Source organism: Nylanderia fulva, unplaced genomic scaffold (assembly GCF_048542155.1).
Source record: "Nylanderia fulva isolate GAGA-0341 unplaced genomic scaffold, ASM4854215v1 Scaffold18, whole genome shotgun sequence".
Taxonomy (NCBI): Eukaryota; Metazoa; Arthropoda; class Insecta; order Hymenoptera; family Formicidae; genus Nylanderia; species Nylanderia fulva.
The window spans coordinates 2550317-2570092 of NW_028190055.1; the positions used below are offsets into that span (position 1 = coordinate 2550317).

General features: G+C 29.9%; 3 protein-coding genes across 9 annotated transcripts in view; 2 read left to right on the forward strand and 1 right to left on the reverse strand.

Annotated features, from left to right (window-relative positions):
- LOC114945968 (thioester-containing protein 1 allele R1) overlaps positions 1–3232 on the forward strand; it is a 16711-nt gene extending 13479 nt beyond the window's left edge. For all 6 annotated transcript variants that reach the window (XM_029322333.2, XM_029322336.2, XM_029322338.2 and 3 more), the window contains 9 exons: positions 12–130; positions 195–334; positions 466–685; positions 813–1190; positions 1298–1450; positions 1536–1711; positions 1970–2141; positions 2278–2380; positions 2506–3232. In XM_029322333.2, coding sequence (XP_029178166.2) covers positions 12–130; positions 195–334; positions 466–685; positions 813–1190; positions 1298–1450; positions 1536–1711; positions 1970–2141; positions 2278–2380; positions 2506–2708 — 1664 coding nt within the window. In that variant the 3' untranslated portion in view covers positions 2709–3232. The remainder of the gene's footprint in view (positions 1–11; positions 131–194; positions 335–465; positions 686–812; positions 1191–1297; positions 1451–1535; positions 1712–1969; positions 2142–2277; positions 2381–2505) is intronic.
- On the reverse strand, positions 3160–19729 carry Lerp (lysosomal enzyme receptor protein). Of its 2 annotated transcripts, none has more exons than XM_085481475.1 (16): positions 19451–19729; positions 18974–19199; positions 18737–18900; positions 18159–18433; positions 17852–18002; positions 17612–17763; positions 17401–17516; positions 17082–17323; positions 16707–16913; positions 16448–16591; positions 15912–16085; positions 15438–15615; positions 15279–15349; positions 3925–4045; positions 3445–3593; positions 3160–3364 (listed from the first exon to the last, which is right to left on the reverse strand). In XM_085481475.1, the coding sequence occupies exons 1-16, from the start codon at positions 19505–19507 to the stop codon at positions 3272–3274; spliced, it is 2520 nt and encodes an 839-aa protein (XP_085337601.1). In that variant the 5' UTR covers positions 19508–19729; the 3' UTR covers positions 3160–3271. The 2 variants fall into 2 exon arrangements, with proteins under 2 accessions (XP_085337601.1, XP_029178175.2); XM_029322342.2 differs by having other exon boundaries at positions 3916–4045.
- On the forward strand, positions 5380–13958 carry Tl (toll like receptor). Its single transcript, XM_029322340.2, has 6 exons — positions 5380–5714; positions 9360–9594; positions 10163–11163; positions 11254–11572; positions 11704–12321; positions 12548–13958. The coding sequence occupies exons 2-6, from the start codon at positions 9385–9387 to the stop codon at positions 13682–13684; spliced, it is 3285 nt and encodes a 1094-aa protein (XP_029178173.2). The 5' UTR covers positions 5380–5714; positions 9360–9384; the 3' UTR covers positions 13685–13958.
- Positions 19730–19776: the final 47 nt, after the last annotated feature.

The window sequence follows — 19776 nt, forward strand, 5'->3', positions numbered from 1 at the left end:
TCATTCATTAGGTGACATCTTGGGCCCTAGTATCCCGAATTTGGCGAACTTACTAAAAATGCCATTTGGCTGTGGCGAACAGAATATGTTGAATTTCGTACCGAATATCGTCATCTTAAATTATCTGAAGGTATATATATATTTTTTATGTCATATGACACAAACATGTAATTTAAAAAAAATGTCTGTTCCAGAATACAAACCAATTAACGCAAGCTGTGCAAAGTAAAGCGCTAAAATATCTGGACACCGGTTATCAGCAAGAATTAACTTATAGACATACTGATGGTTCTTTCAGCGCGTTTGGTACGTCGGATCCTAGCGGAAGTACATGGTACGCACATGATAAGATTACTGCGTATTGTTTAACAATTTTATCTATATACATCAAGATATATTTAAATCTTTAAATTTTAAGAATTAAGATATAAATCTTTTTGTGCATTAAGTTATTTGTTGTTTCAGGCTTACAGCTTTCGTAGTGAAATCTTTCAAACAAGCAGCGGATTACATACCAGTTGAGGACAGGATCATAAACGAAGCCTTGGAGTGGTTGTCGAGTAATCAAGCATCGAACGGCTCCTTCCCCGAAGTGGGAAAAGTCAGTCATCGTGATATGCAAGGTGGAGCCGCCAAGGGACTCGCTCTAACGGCGTACACACTCATCGCTTTCCTCGAAAACGAGGTATGAATGCGATTATTATATATATATGTGTGTGTGTCATTTCTCTTTAACATTATTTTATTTAGAAGAAAAATTGCATTTTCTGTAATTATTAAAATTCTTAAAACTAAATTAAATATTAACGCAGGACTCTGTGGGGAAATATCGTAATACGATAAACAAGGCTGTTGACTATATTGTTCGTAATATGGAAGGATTAAATGACACGTATGCACTGAGCTTGTGCGCCTATGCTTTAAATTTGGCGAAGCACCCTTACGAGACGTCCGCGTTTAATTTCCTGGAATCGATGGCTATGACGAAACAGGGTGTCAAATGGTGGAGCAAACCCATTCCGAAGAATGATAAAAATCCGCATTACTCTTTACCGCGTTCCGTTGACGTTGAAATGACATCCTACGCTTTACTCTCATATCTCAGACGCAATCTGGTCGCTGACGCAATTCCCGTCATGAAATGGCTTATCAAGCAAAGAAATACGGAAGGCGGTTTTGCCTCGACGCAGGTAAGCACAATTATTTAAAATGTGTTCAAAACGCAAAATATTCCCTAATATGTTGAGGGAAACTAAACTAACATTCAACATTTGACATTATACATGAATCAATCTAGGACACCGTAATTGGACTTCAAGCATTAGCGAAGCTCGCTGAGAAGTTGTCGAAGGACACGAGCTCGGTACGAATCGAATTTAAATATGGGGAAGAGGGTCAAGGTTACATGAACATAAATAGCGGCAATTCTATGATACTTCAAAATAAGATAGTAAGTTAAAACGAATTATCGCGTAACGCATTGCTGCGACAAATGAATAAATTATAATATTATTTGTATCTTTTACTCACATCAGCTACCCGCGAAAACGCGATTCGTTAATATAACAGCATCCGGCAAAGGTTTTGTGCTGGTGCAAGTTTCCTATCAATATAATTTGAACGTGACTGGAGCATGGCCATTATTTACATTGGATCCTCAAGTAGATAAAAATTCCAACGCCAATTATTTACAGCTATCTATATGCTCAGGGTATGTCTCTGCTTTATTATCTCACTTTATCAATTTTATTACTGTTGATGAGAAATGAAAAATATCAGTGTTAATATTTTTGATATTTTGTCACACAAAAGAAAAGAATTATTTCTAAATTTATTCTTGGGTCCCAATTGAAAGATATCCAGGGATTTAATTTAATTTAATCAAAAAATAAGATAAAAACTAAAAATTTTTATCTTGATTATTTCTTACGATTTTACTAATCAAAAATTATCTTCAAATTCTTCATAGATTTGTTCCAACCAAAGAAGCAAACGAGAGCAATATGGCCGTTATGGAAATAAGTTTACCTTCCGGCTTCACCGTCGACAGAGATTCTTTACCAAGTCTAGAAGTATCATCGCATGTAAAACGTGTGGAAACTAAAAATGGTGACACAATGGTGGTTTTATATTTCGACAAGGTAGAATCTATATTGCAGCTTATCAACAATAAGTGCCATAAATCATTTTAATAGGTTGAAGATTAATGAGATATACAAATATTAATATATAAAACATCTGAGAAAAGAATTTTTAATTTTTTTTATTTTATCATAGATGATCAAGGAAGAGTATTGCCCTACTGTGTCTGCGTTTAGGACGCATAAAGTAGCTAAGCAGAAACCAGTTCCCGTTTCTGTATATGATTATTATGATTCATGTAAGTACATAATTTAAACTAATATAACTTTAAAATATATTTTACGATAGGAATAATATATAAAAGACATAAAAAATAGAAATATAAAAAACATTTAAAAATTTACTATTATTTTTTCTGTACAGCAAGAAGAGCAAGAGTGTTTTATGAGGCTAGAAGATCAACTTTGTGTGATTTATGCGAGGGTGAAGATTGTGAGGATATCTGTGTCTCAAAACCTGGCAAACAGAAGGATAATGCAACAGCATCCACTGCGTCTCATATTTATACTTGTGTATATTTACAACTCACCTTCTCATTTTATTTGCTGCTTCATAAGTACTTGTAATTGCATTGTTATCGAGAATAATTATTTTACTATATATTTTAAATCTTTAACAAAATAACGTGAAGGAGCTGTATAAGTTGCGACCAAAGTACTTGTTATACAGAATATATAAAGTATTACAATCCATTTTTTATGGAATACCCAAATCAAACTAACGTAGGATTAATTACTTGGTAATATTATGTTTATAAAGCCTAATAATGTTTCTTGTTACTGGGAAAGAAGTTATTTTTCACATCACGGATTCCTTCAGATTTTTTATATAAAATGTTTATTTCTGACTTTTATACTACAAATGAATATAGCTATTAATTATAGTTATCAATTACTGTTGTGAAAAATAATTATTACCCATGATATTTTTTATCGTAATATGTAAAAAAGGACACTAGTAGAGGAGATGCTAGGAATTTGTAAGAGTACACAAATATTAATTCTACTTTATTCCATGTGATTTTCAAGACGGTTTATATTCGATCAGTTACAGAAAAATATTGAAAATAAATTATTATAATTCGGGAAAATGTATAATTATGGAATGAAAATAACAACCTTATATTTCGCTATGCGTGCAGAAGATCATCATCGCTGTCCGTTTGACACTGTGTGGGATCGGAAGCGTCGAACAAGAGTCTAGCTTCCTCGACTGTATCGACCTGCGATGATAAAAATACAAAATATATGTGACCACAGCTTATAAAAAGCAAAGTAGAAAGATAGAAGGAAACGAACGTACTCTGCAATACTGGACACGACCTGCGCCTCTCCTGAAACTAAGCAGACTCATCCATGAGCGAAAGCACGCTCTTTTCTCCGGTTTTCGGAAATAAATTAAAGCGGCCAATACCGCGATCACAGTTAGCACTATGCCAGCTATCGCCCCAGCTGTAAGCAAGAATATTAAAAATTGTTGTAAAGTCGTTGCAGCAAGATAGACTGAGACAAGTGAAAAGAAACCACAATAAAATAATTTTGTTTGACTAATTTATTTCTACTAGTTTTACGATTAAAACAAGTTCGGCAAACATTCTTTAAAAATAAAATAGAGAGAATAATTAACCTTGTTGATCTTGTTGTCCTTGATTTATTTGTGGCTTTATTTAATGTCTGGCTTTCAATCTAGAATCTTATCATTTGTCTCAATCTGTCTTACTAAATTCAATGCGTCAATGTCGCATCTGAATTCTGATATCGCAAAATCTATTACCGTGTTTACCGTGACTAGAAGAGACCAAGAGAATCCCAGAGGACGGTACTTTTTCCGCGTCCCGAGAATTGGCATGTTTCGCGCAGATCACTTCAGTGTGCCATTCAAATTCCGCGCTACATTGCGATTCCTATAAGTCACACAGAAAATAAAAATAAAAATAACAAAGAAAGAAAAATGCGAATTAACAATGTCTACATGTATGTAAATTTTATTCGTCGATATATCTGACAACCGTCCGCAGATTATCGCTTAGTCGCCTGTGACAGATTGTTGGATTTGTCAATATTAGCCATCTCTGTTGCGAACAAATACATATTTTATACCATGATCGATAATTCAACTGTGAAAGTTGTATGCAAGGCGTTGTATTAACAAAAGCAGGATACTACAATATTTTTTGAAATACTTCAATTTGAGGATGTATAAAGAATTGTAAAGAATTAACATTATATGTTTCACATTTTATGTATACACACACACATAATATAATATTTTTAATATTTTAATATCTAGTGTAAATTAAATAAAATAATTCGTAATTAAATAAAACATTTTAAAAATTTCTCTTTTTATTTAATTTAAAATTTCTTAATTAAAAGTTAATTTAAATTGATATTATGAAACATATATAGTTAATCTTAGTTTGAATATGTAAACTGCAATAAAAAATAGAAATATGCGAGTTTGATAGAGAAGATAAAATTCAGATATTGTTAAAAATATTTTAAATAGATGATATTCATTATCAGTCTTTAAGAAATATAAAAACTACTGCTTAATTGTTTAAATTGTTTAAAACATGGAAAATAAAAAAAAGTAAATAAGGCCTTGATATTCAAAATCTGAATATTTTGTGAAGAATGTCGTCGCTTTTTCATCGAGATATCACATATAATATATATACATAAGAGACTTCGATGATAGAAGCGATATTAAAAATATCCTGATACTGTTCCTCTTCCATTATCACTATTTTTATTAACCTGGCATATTAATAATATCATCAAGATATAATCGAATATTTTGTCAAACAGATAAGAATAATAATCAAATATAAATCATCTATACCGAATCAATTCTATATATTTAATTAAGACAAAAAAGTATAAAAGATGATAAGCGCGATATGAAATATAATGTTTAATAAAAAAGAAAAATCCTTGTTATATAAAAATTGGATAATCGTTAAAATTTGCACACATCTTACATTATTTTATATACAATATATAATATTATTTACAATATAATATTCACAATATAATATTATATACAATATAATATTATGTATGAAAAGAGAGAGAAAGAGGAGTCATCTGGTCCAGGTTCTAATGATAAGCAAAGTGTTGATAAATAAAAAAGGAACACGAGCGAAACGAGTGACATTCTAAAGAAAGAGAGAGAGAGAGAGAGAGACAGAGAAAGAGTGGGAAAATTGAAAAGAGGGGGAGATCCCGATCGCTCGCGCTTAGTCAGTCTGTGCCCGATTGCGCGGTCGTGCGGTCGATTCGATGATTCTGGGAATTTGCGTTCAAATTGTCTTCTTTTTGCGTTTCTTCTGCATTTAAAAAGAACCACATCTCAAGAAGGGAGAAACGTGCAATTAAGACAAAGTGTTCATTGACGTAATCGGAAGCGTTGTACGCGAAATTACGTGTTGTGACACCAAAATAAGTGCGTGCATGTTTGTGATATCATTAACAATTTATCAACGCTGTCTTCTGATAAAAGGGAAATCAGGGGTGAACGACGCAAATGATCGTCCAGTAACGCGTATCATTTGTCCATATTGTAAATCGGTAAGTAAACGGCGGTGTATATATAGACGTCATTTCCACGAACCGGTTCAGGCACCGCCTCGCGAATGATCGTATCGTACGCAGGATCGGATTTAGTTTTTAAAAAAATCACCGTCACGCAAATATATTTATTATCAATCCCGCCCAAAAAATAAGCAGTGTTATATTTATTTTTATTTATGTATTTTTTAGTTTTATTAATTGTTTGATCAATTGCCCATAATTTTGGTTGACAATATGCTTCTACAGATTTATCAATCAAGATTCGTAATCCAGAAGGTCGGGCATTCACAGTTTTTTTGAACTTGCTCCATCATGTCATTAATTAATTTTTTCCCTTTATATCATGACGTAAACGTGTTTTCCCTTGTCTCGTGTAGAGGAATCTTTAAATGTAAAAAGAAGTAAACGAAATTATCGGATGCAGCATGATAAGACACTATTTTTATCTATATATAATCGAAACGCAAAAAGATCTTGAAAACTCATAAAAATTTGTTTAAGAGCGCCAGAACGAATAAATCGGGCCCTGTTTGGTGACGTAAATACGCGCTCGTCTACAGAGGATCGTCAAGGACGATCCACACATCGTAAACTCGCGTTTCATTAATCGTCGTGGTTGTATTGTACAGTTGACACGAACCAGGATGTGCCATGTTTTTTCTTTTTTTTTCTCTTTTTTTTTAATATCACGATATTCAGGTTGATAACGAATCGACAAAGTTCCGCGTTTCCACGGCTCATGATTTAGCAGCGTAATTTAACGCTGGTTTATTGACTGCGTTCTCCTGGGAAAAGCCCGATGTGCTGCAATTTTACAGAGCGTTTATATGGCAACCGATTTCCAGCAATTGCTATTTACATAATGCGCGAACGTAATTGAGATTCACCAGATACACACGAACGAACGATGAAAGCGAAAAAAAGAGATATAAAAAGAGGGGCATATCGCGAAATATCGAGATATAATTACGCTTACGAACTTTGGATCGAACGTGTCTATCGATTTTTTTTTATATCGATTATTAATAAGAATTGGTTTAAAAAATGTAGAACGTGTGTATTTCGAGCAGTCGCAAAATTATATAAGAGGAACTACATCGATGCAAAGAAAATTTTTACATATGCATTTAAAATTCGTAAATCGAGATAGCTACTTATAAAAAGCGGATAATACGCATAGAAAGGAAGTTGAAAAATATCAACCCGCAAAGATCAAGTGTTATCCATTAATGTGATATCACGTTTTTGTGCGGAAATTACAATAAGCATATATGTATATCTGCTACGCAAACGCAATAAAACATTTATAGTTTAACAAAAATATTTTGTTTTTCTACTAATTTTTATGATATTTTATAATATTTATTAAGTAAAATCATTAATTTAAAAAATTTTTTTTAAATTGAGAAACTTTTTTTATATAAAAATAGAATTTTTTTTAAACTTCTGTCTATATCAAAGTCGTGAATATTTTTATTAATATTAATATTTTGTGACAAGGAATTGTTTGTCTTATACTTTTATACGTGTGTAAAATCGGTAATATAAAAATTAGGCCAATAGCCAATTAAGCCAATGAAGCCTACTGTTAATCTTTATTGTGGCCTTTTCCTCATATCTTTGCACTTGTTGGCTGTCAACGCTCTTAATGATTGTCGAAAATGTAATTATTTCACAAAATTGAGCAAAATTGTAAATTAATTGCAAAAATAAAGTCACGCGGAGCATTGTGTAAAGAATGTGATCTTGCGAAAAAAATCATCGGAATTTGATTATAGATAAAATCTTTAAGCACATTATTTGTTTGCGTTTAAATGTATGCAATTTGAACAGGTGTTAATCTCTCATCAGAGTTATCACATTATCAGTGATATGCCCAAATTAGAATTTTTCAAATAAGATATAGCGTGTTCAAGTCTTCACAATTATGTACTCTGATAATAATAAATATTATACGTATCTATTAGATAATATAAGAAATATATAATAGTAAAATATAATAATAAAAGAGGAAAAAAATACGTTTAAAATAAAATAAAATATTTTGTAGAATAGTTTTTGAATGAGAGATTATATAGCAATCAATCACTGATAACGTATCGTTTTCGCACGCTCGCGAAGCTATTTTCAATTGCGACGATTACTTTAAGATATGCGATGTATATCACATGTGATAGTCAGACACAGTAGCATATAATACAATATATTTATATGTACATTCTTGAATTTATCAAGTGTTAATGTTTTATTTTAATTATCTGTTAATTATCTTCAATCCAAAAACTATTCAACATCCACTTTTGTTTTGATTGCATATGTGTTGTTTAAAATTTATGTTAAAACGAAATTATCTTGTATATTTACTTTTTCCTAACTTTATTTGTACCACTATTTTTTATGTAAAAAGAAGAATATAATAGATTTTTCTTCTTTCATTAAAAAAATTAAAATAGACTAATAGACTATTATTTATTATTGGAGTTTTAAATTATACGTACTAGTACTTAAATACTTATAAGTTTTTAAATTTGAAAAATCTCAAATTCATTTATTAGCATTTAAATGAATGAATAAAGATGTTGTTTTATTGCGAGTCTAGTTTTACACCAAAAAACATTTTATTTTGAATCCTCCAATTAACAACTTTCGAACGTAAAAAATTAATTTAAAATTTTAAAGAATCTATTATAAAAACTATATTAAGTTTTAAAATATGTTGTTACGCACGTACTTTATCTGGAAATTCAAAGCTTCACAAATAAACTAATTATTATGATAGTTTTCCACCCATGTGTATTATAAAACAGCAATTTACTGATTATAATTCTGCGAATTTAGCGTGGATATTATAACAGTTTACGTCATCGCAAGTTTTCTCAATCGATATTATACAAGCCATATTATATATATTATACAAATTTTTTTTTTTTTTTTAACATCAACAAAAAATACAATTAAATGATCGACAAATAAATATAACGAATTGAAAACAAATAATATATTATAGTAGTTATAAAAGAAAACTCTTAAGAGTTTGTGGATGTAAATAAAAATTACAATTTTTGCAAAGGAGAAAATATAAAAAGATATTATTTCTAAATAAAATGAAAGCATATATCGAATTCAATAATGAGATTTTAATAATTAACATTTTAAAACTGCAATTTTTTATTTTCTTCTATAATTCATCATATGACTTAATAATTATTGTATTAAGTTTGAGAATTTTTTATATAATTATCGAATATAAATATAAAATATTATATATATTGAAATATATTTTATAAATATATATAAATAATACCGAGATTTTGTTTTCATCAGGCGATACATAGGATGCAACAAATATGTATTGTATATTTTATCGGAAAAACAAAAAATGCTATTACAAGATTGCAAAAATGATATGTACTGAGAATACGATTTATTTCATACGATATTATGTGTGATATATAAAAATGTAAAGCACACCACAGAATTGCTATAGACTTATCTCGAAAAGAGGAAGTGTTACATTTATCTAAGCGATACTTCCGATTTTCGCGATATTACTCCTAACATTCGCGATTTTATACGTGAAAAATAAAAGCGCATTAGTATATGTATAATGCAATACAAATTTTTTCTTGCTTGTTTAAACAGGTGTCAGATTATAAGTGGGAGAATTATGCTTTGGAAAATGATCACCCGTCGTGAAACGTACTTTGTGATTTTGATGATCACTGTAAGCAGCTTCTCCACTTATCATTGCCCAATAGATGGAACATGTGTAGAAATATCATGCGAATCGAATTACGAGGGCGGTTTCGAAATAAACTGTTCAATGAAAAACGACTCCTCTTTTATTATAAATATTCAACCGAACCAATACATACTGGTACGTGCTTATCTAATTTTATCTAGACACCACTGCAAAAATCTATATTCATTACACTGTTCAAATTTAAACAGTTTATATTCAAAACACAGAATTTTAAAAGAATGATTAATTGGGTTATTAACGTCAATATTTCGGATATATAATGATAGATTTAATGAAATAATTTTCTTCGAAAACAAATTCATACATATTTGCGAAGAGAAAGTTTACTTAAATAATTAAAAAATTAATAGCCTCCGAAATATTTCATATCAATTAAGAGATATTGATAGACTTATAAACCTGAGAATTTTATCTACACATATAAATTTAGGAATTTGCAACCTAAAATAAAATATTTTCTATTTTATTTTCACACATGTTTTTCCCACGATATTATTTACACTACACTAAAAACTCAGGAAGTTTTGAAACCTATATAATTAAATCACAATTATTTTCTCTTTCTTCTCCTCCCCACTTTCTTCCTCTCCCCCTTCTGTCTAAATTTTTACAACTTTCACTATATATATTTTTCATTATATAACTATAATAAATTTATGTGAGCGTATATTTTTTTTCGTAGATTGAATGTATCAACTCGCCGGAATGGGACAATTTTAATTTGGACATGGCGTCTTTCATAAAAAATGAAATCAAATCAATGTTCTTTCGTATGTGCGATTTTCCGAACAACAGCAGTTTGGGTGAAATCACGCAAATGTTCGGAGCTACTGGCATTGAGAAATTAAGCTTCCAATCGTACAAGGACTTGAGCTTCGCTCTGCAAAAGTACCATTTGAATGACTTCGAAAATCTTAAATCCTTGGTTTTATCGAGCAACAATGTGACCAACGTGGACAAGGATCTATTGGCCGATTTAACAAATTTGACGGGGCTCAACTTGCTCGACAACAACTTACATTCGATCGATGGAATTTTCAACCATACGCCGAAATTGCAATGGCTCGAATTGGGCGATAATAATTTGCACTCGATAGAAGTAGGCACGTTTGAGAATTTAAAAAATCTGACATTGCTCAATTTGTGGAAAAATAATTTAACAGAGCTACAATCGGGGATTTTCGACGGACTCATCGCTCTCAAAACTCTCGACCTTAATACGAATAATATGATTAATTTAACGGAAAATATATTCGCGAAGCTAGAGAATCTCGAGATCCTCAACTTATCTCGGAACAATTTTACACAGTTGCCGAAAAATCTGCTACGAAATCAAACGAAACTGCATACCTTCTCTCTGTTTGAAAATAAAAAAAACATGACAACTTTGCCGGAGAAATTTTTTGCTAATTTACCAGAATTGAAGGTGTTGAAACTGACAAAGAATGGATTTATTAACTTGCCGGAAGATCTTTTCTGGGGCTCTTCCTCGTTGACCAATATCACTTTAGACCGAAATTATCTTACAACTTTACCCAAGCGAATATTTCGAGACTTGAAAGGATTGAAAGAATTGATACTGAATTTCAATGATCTCGAGAAATTGCCTGATAATATTTTCTTCAATACCAATCAATTAATAAAATTGGATTTATCAAAAAATCGCATTACTTTCATTTCCGAGTATGTTTATATCACTATTACTATATAAACGATAATTGTTTCTATAGTTTCCATATTTTTATTAATATATAATTCTTTTTAATGTTGTAGGCACGTGTTCGATGGATTATATGCTTTGGAAGAATTAAACATAGAAGAAAATCAACTGATGACCATTGCTGACCGAAGTTTTAACTCTTTAGGGCATTTGAAGATTGCTAAATTTTCTAACAATCGTCTTACATTACAATCTACTTTTTCCGAGTATTACAATGAATTTGGATCCAACTCACCTTTTAGTTATTGCGTCGAATTAAAGGAATTATATTTAGCTAATAACAGTATTTCAAAAATATTCGATGACTGGAAGCTGAGTGATGTAAAACTTCGAAAACTAGATCTCAGATATAACAACATATCCTTTATAACTGTAAGTATTTGAGAAAAAGCGCATATTATCTTGAGAGTGTTAAAAATGTGATTGACTTAGTTATAAAATTATTTTCGAAGACAATAATTTATACACATACACATCTTTAATTTTTTCTTTTTTAATTTCAGAGCGAAGATCTGCAATTTATATCGAGAAATGTCAAAGTGGATTTAACTTATAACAAAATAGAGCACATTTTCTTGGACAGTGCCGAACAACTTGCGGAATATCAAGACAGAGCTATTCGTGATGCGATAATATATGTGGGACACAATCCGTTACATTGCGATTGCAAGCTGTATGACTTTTTACGCTATATCGAAGGCAAAATGCATCCCAACGTTCAAAATTATTTCCACATAAAACCTGGAAATTTAACTTGTGAAAGTCCAGAAGAGCTGAAGAATGAGCTCGTTACGAACTTGAAATCTGAATTGTTAATGTGCATAGTGAACGACACAGATTCTGAATCTAAGTGCTCCGAGAAGTGTGTCTGTTTCGAAAAGCCCGAAGACAACGCGTTCATATTTGACTGCTCTCACAAAAACTTGACTAGCATTCCGAACGATATAAAAAATCCTGAAAATTACAAACAAGTCGTATTGAATTTCACCAATAATCAGCTTACACGAATATCGGATTTAAAAAATTTAAAAAATTTAAAACTTGAATCAGTGAAGAAACTTATTTTATCTCACAACAACATCTCTGAAATCTTTTTGGACGAACTGCCCAGGACAATACAGGTAAATCTCTATGCAATATTTTATTCGAAAAATCATCTAAAAAGAAAAAGTATCAGAAAATTCAAAGACCCAAGAAGTACTCGCAAAAATATAGAAAAAATATTTCATTAATGTAAAAGTTCGCAGAAATCATTTTTAACATTTTTCTCTTCGTTGAGTCCTTCCAATCACTATGTTACATACAATATTTGATAAAGTATTACAATTAAGATTTAAATTGTTTCAGGTCTTAGAACTACATAATAACAACATGTCAATAATGCACTCTGATGTGTTAGAGTTTTTGAAAAATTCTACGAATTTAACTGACTTGACGTTACACGAAAATCCATGGATATGCGATTGCAATACTAAGGATTTCCTAAATTTCATTCAAACAAAACTCGTGAACATACCCAATTTATTTAAAGTTACGTGTCCAGGGAAGAACAAAACCATATCGGAGATGACCACGGTTGAATTTTGTCTTTTCAACAACACAGCGACTATGGGCGTTAGCATAGCAATCGCTCTGATGGGATTGTTTATCGGCATCTCGGGCCTACTTTATTATAAATACCAACAACATATCAAAGTGTGGCTATTCTCGCATCAATGGTGTTTATGGTTCGTAACGGAAGAGGAATTGGATAAGGAGAAACTATACGACGCGTTTGTAAGCTACTCGCACAAGGATCATGACTTTGTAGTGAATGAATTAGTGTCGAAATTAGAGAACGGTCCGACGCCGTTCAAACTGTGTCTTCATTATCGGGATTGGTTGGCGGGCGAATGGATACCCGCGAATATCGCTAGATCTGTAGAAGAATCGAGACGGACGATAGTGGTATTGTCGCCGAATTTCCTCGAAAGTGTCTGGGGAAGGATGGAGTTTCGAGCTGCTCATAGTCAGGCATTGAGCGAAGGTCGAGCGCGAGTAATATTGATCCTGTACGGCGATATCGGTCATACGGACGACTTAGATTCGGAATTGAAGGCGTATATAAGTATGAATACTTATGTCAAATGGGGAGATCCTTGGTTCTGGGACAAATTGAGATACGCGTTACCGCATAAAACCAAATTACCCAGAAAGAGTAGCGCGATCGGGAGAAAAATCTTTGAGAATCATCAACTGTGTATTCAAGCAAATGGAGATAAAAAAGAGCTTATGTATCCGATCGGGATCCCCGAGACTCCTCCAAATGCTACACCACCCGCCGATACGTTTAAAACATTCGACGAAAAGCTGCAGAAACAATTACCTACGAACGAGTTTCCTCAAGCATTGCGTAAGTTGAACGAAAACGTTACGATAATTCTTACACCGGAACATTTAATCAAACACGATCCTATGATTGATAACAGAGAGTACATTGCTTGACAGCGCAAAGATAAAAATATAGGAAATGATTAGCGATCACATTTATAATTTCGTCTGTGATAGATGCAGGGTTGATGCTCCTAAATTGTTTTAAGAATTTTTTTCGTAAAGAAAACTTTATCTTTAATTTTGAATCTTCAGATAAAATAATTAAGAATACCAACTCGATATAATAACGAAAGAGAAAGAAAAAGAACAAGCAACTGACTAATGTTAGAATAAATGAATCTACTTATGTTAAGAGATGAATCTACATATAAATGTTAGCATAATATGTAATATGCATTTCTTATCAATTCCTGGAAAATTAATTTTCAAGAATAAAAAGCTCACTTAATATAAAATATTATGCTATATATATATATATATATATATATATATATATATATATATATATTGAACATTTGCTATTATATTACTCTGACGATTTTTAAATATCTTTCGAAAAATGTGACTTTAAATTTAAACTTGTCTACACATCATATTTAAAATTCCAATCGAGATTGTAAATTGAAATTATTATAATGGCTTTTTAAATATAAGTATTACTATTATTATAGTATTATGTTGTGTTTATATATAATGTTTATTCCTTGATGTGGGTTAATCTTTAATGTGCTATATGCTATATTGTGCAATACATAAGTTTTTAGTATATTTTTTAAAAAATAGCTCGTATAAGAAAATACTCAGTGATTATTTGATGTATTATGATGCATCTTATTTAGATATCAAATATATATAGTGCAATAGCATTAGTAAATAAGATTTATATATATAATCTTTTTTATTTAATAGTATATATAACATTTTGCGTATCTTCATTACTGTACCAATGCTTAATAGATTTTTGATCAATTTATTAAATGTTGATGCAGTAATGATGTGTGAAACAACTTATATAATTTAAGTTACTCAAGCAGTACCTGACAAATAATTAATTCGTAATTGTTCTTTACACAATACTTTCCATGTCATGCTTTATGCATTATTATCGTGTATTAATAGAGATGTTTTTATTAAATACAAAATACCCTACTTTTTCTAAATATTTTTCGTATAGATTTTTGGGTGAGTTTGATATATATCAAAATATTTGATATATATCAAAATATTTGATATATACGCGTTTGTTCTTATGAGATATCAAAGTATTAATAATACTTTTCATGTATATATGATATATGTTATGTATGTATGTATGTATGTTCGTATATATGTGTAGATTTGTAATCTAATTGTAAGAATTTTGTTGTAAAGATATTAGATTTTGAAGATTGTAAATTTATATAAATATATGTTTTTATTAAAGAACTGAATATGGGTTGTCAGAAAGTAAGTCTTAATACTATGTGTATATATAGTCATTAGTGTGAAAATATTTTGAAAGTAAGATATATTAAATAGAGAAATAAATAAAAAGTTAAAATTTATTTTTTGATACGTATGTTTCATTCTAGTAAATTTTCAAAATAAAAAAATTGGTTTTTTTTCTTAAAGCGTATCTTATAACGTTATCTCTAAAAAATTTATCCTTTTTTTGTCCCAAGAAATATTGCGCACTAAATAAGTATTTTGAATAATTTTCACTTACCAGTAGCAGTTTTGGTGCACCAATGCCCATGGAATCGTTACATATAAATCTTACTTCGGATGTATAGGAATCTAAAATAGAATATAAAATACAATTTACATATATAATTAAAATAAATTGTGAATGCATTAATACAAAACGAGATAATCGATAACTTACTATTGTTACATTTACTGCCATTTGAATATTTAAGTTTTACATCATCTCGGCTGTAATCGAAAAGCACACTCTTCAGTGATCCATAACCATTAGTTCCATGACATACAGCAGAGCCGTTACAATATTTTTCTCCGCCACAAATATTTATACTGTATTCCTTGCTTTGTTTGCCTTTCACCTACAATTTATAAATTTCTAATATTTTTCGGTGTTTTGGTATCATTATTAATAGACATTGTATATATAGGCATTTCATATGGTTGCAAATAAGGCAACAATACAAATATTTATAGGAGATTAAATAAGGATATATATATTTTAAATAATTGAATATAATAATATATAGATATAAAGTTGCCCTTATGTTAATGAAAAAAGGAATTTTACTTTATATATGTATATGCGGTTAATATTATATAAATGATATATTCAAAATATTTTAACTTTTCTTTGTAGAACATATTTTAAACTCACATAGTGTATCTGTTGTTTTTTATATAATAAAGAAAGATCATATTCGTACGAGAGAAAACTGTCTTTTATAGTACAAGGTGGCGTCCAACCGCCTATCACAGCTCCACATGCTATACTGGTATTCCATTCAAACATATAAGTACAATTAACATAAGTCTTATATACTGGAAGTCCCTGAAAATACGAAAATTTTAGCAAAGTATCGCTTATAAAAATCCGTTTATTATATGATATATTCTTTGAATTTTTTATTTAATCTTGATATCTTTTTATTATATTAAATTTGATTTCTTTGTTGTTAAATTATCAATGTTAAACTCTCACCATTATCTTTAAATTATCAAGAAACTAATAAGAAAAATAAATATTTTATTAAAGGAATAATTAATATAAAACTTCATTATATAATTCTAAATCATAAAGAAGGCGTTCATTATATAATCCTCTCAAATAGATTTATAAAGACATTAATCTTTTAATGATAATAGATTTCACATTAAAAAAATTAAGATTAAGCGAATTCTGTATATTATTACCTGATTATTATTATCACAAACAAAGGTGAAAATTGAAGATATTGATTTAGTTGGATCCTCTGGACACTGTGATCCACCAATATAACGTAATACTATTTGTAGATCTTTATTTAATGTGGGGCTGTCCTCAGGAAATCCCAAACTCTATTAAATTATTATTTTAATTAAAATTAATTAAAATAAAAAATGTTATAAAAATTTTGAATTTTTTATATTTTAATTGCGATATTGATAGTTGTTTAAATATATTTGTACTTACGATTTCATTGGTATATTCATTCTTTGAAAATACCGAAACTTTACAAGCAGCACTACCATGTGCACATGTAAGACTTCGAGTGGGGACTAGGGGTCTGCAGATATTTATATGGAACTCTGTACCGTTGGCTCTTACAATGTAATTATTTGTAGATTGTATGAGAGGAGTTAAGTTAATCTCATCATCGTTATTAGTCGTACATTTAATCTAGACGAAAAAGAAATTCTCCATTATGTCAAGAAAAAAAAATAAAATTATTGTATAAGCATAGATGTACATATAAGGTTCGGGAATTTCTTAGCTCACACTAAGTGTCGTTCTATCTTTCTTATATTTATGAAAAGTAGTGTCCAAATACAGCTTAAATATGCTTACTCTTTTCTCGCATGCTAGATCTGTATTCCAGTGTATAACAGTCTGACAAGGATAATCTTCCATAAGCAACGGTTCATTGGACGAACCTTCCGGTCCACAGAAGAATCCAATAACTGTATAATGATGCATCCCATTTTCGCATAAATCACCATTAGTGTAATTTAAATAAGGGCCACCCTGTTGCCATGTCAAATTTGTATTAGCTTGGCCCAATGGTGTATTATGTTTTAAATTGCATATTCCTGTATGTAAGAATAATAATTTGGTAAGAAATTTAGATCATATCAATTTTATGCAATTGATAAAAATTATACAGTACCTGCTCCAATTCCACATACATTATTTGTAAGTGCTTCACATACTCTGAATTTATATTTTATGCCATTTGTATTTACGACTGTAAAATCCTTGTTCATCAGTGACTGCAAATTATATCTAAACATACATGACAAGATATATAGTTAGATTATATAAATGTATTACAGATTTATGAATTAATCGCACATAAGAAAGAGGAATAAAATTCTTACGTAAAATTCGTGATTGGATTCGTAACCAAGCATTTGCCTGCTGTTTTGGTACTGTATTCAAGTAGAGACTCTATACTACATGCTGCAGCAGTATGCCATATTAATTGATAATGACAATCTTCCATTCCACCAACATATTCTGGAATAGTCCCCTGTATGATACCAATATCATAATATTTAAAATGCATTTCATTAATATACTATATTGTATGTGTGTGTCTGTATAATCTAATGTTATACCATGGCTTCCTTTACACATATAAATTTAATTGTTGTTTTAATATGTTGAGGCTGAATATTTTTTTTGCACACTGCACCATTTTGATATTCTATTTGTAAATACCCATCCTTAAAGAAAGGAGGTTCTTGTACTTCTCCTAAACTCGTATATCTGAAATGATATAGAACAAAGGTGCAAACTATTTTTTTAAAAAAAGATTCATTACATTGTGCTGTCTCATCAAAAGATTATGTGTTTGTATTTAAACCTGACTATATATTTGTGTATTATATTTAGTTATAATAAAAAATCTATTTGCAGATTTACCTATCAGATTTTCCAACATCATCCAAACAAGCACCTGACTTCATTGGACATCTAGCATCATATTGACGTATTATAGAATGACAAACATTTAACACTATTTTAGGCCATTTCATGTCGTCTCTTGTATGAATGACATAATTTTCCGAAGATCTTGTTAAAGAACTTAAATTATAATGATAACCATCATTGACAACTGTACAATTTGTTTGGAATCTTTTACCACAAGCTAATGCTGTCTTCCATACCATAAATAATTTGCATTGTTTCTCATTGTCCTACAAATAGTTCATTATCTAATTACTTATTCGTTATCTTATATATATTTCATCTTTAAATGTTATAGTTATTAAATTATATAATATACTGGAAAAAAGCAATTGTAAAGACAGCCCAGTATCTAATGGCTAATGTGCTTTCTGTCTAACATTCTATTTTGCTTTCCAATAAAAACAGGAACATCTTTCAGCTATTACCATTGAACAAGAATATCCATTCTTGTCCTTTTCAATATATTATATAATTTAATGATCACATATTTGTGTTTGTTATTATATTTAGAAAAGAAATTTATTACTTACATATGGAAATATCTCAGGATGCGAATTACTTTCTGCATCATAATCACAATACATAATAATTTCCACTTTATAATTAACTTTATTGTTAAACAATGAACATTTGTCACCGGTAAAATGAAATGATATCCTCCCAGATTTATTCTCAACTTCCGGAGGAAATTTTCCTGTTTATATAAATAAAATCAATTACTTTTAAATTCATAATACAATGGATAAGATATAAATTTGTGACATTACCTATTCCTTTTTCTGTGTTATTATTTATTAGACATATTGCATATCCATCTTGATTGTTACATTTTTTTCTTAATGGAGAACATAATTGCATACGTATTGTTTCTTTTGGATGATTATTTTCAATAATAATATCTCCGTTATTTGATGATAATTTTGTGAAGCTATAATTAAAACCTAATTCATGATCAGGTACTTCGCAAAAAGAAGTTGAAGTCACAGTTAAAGCCTGTAAAGTATATGCAATTAATTTTTAAAACTTGACAACAATTTAATTAAAAAATTATACAGCTTTTTAAATTAAACAATAAATAAATATACATGTAATGAAACTTGACAATCAATTTGAACATATACATATAATTAATGACCAACATATATATTTTTAAATAAAATTATAAATAATACTTTTATCAAAATGTATAAAAATAAACGAGAAAAATATATTTAAAGATTAAATAATAATTAATAAATACATACTGAAGCGATAACAGCTGATAAAGTGTAAAGAAAAAGTATCCTGTTAAATTTTGACATTGTTTACAGAATCAAGTTTTTCCCGTTACATTATCGATGTTTATCGCAATGGCTGAGAACACGCGACATAAAGTGTCGAATAAAGACGATGAAAATATCATCGATAATTCCTAGTGACAAAGAATTCGAATCACCAGCGATACGAAGTAGCAACAATGCGACAGGGAGGGGACGGTGCTATGATTTTTTTCCTGTTATCGTGCTGCCATTGTTAAAGCAGTCCCTCTATTCTGAGATTCTCTATTCTAAATTTTCCGCTATTTTAAATC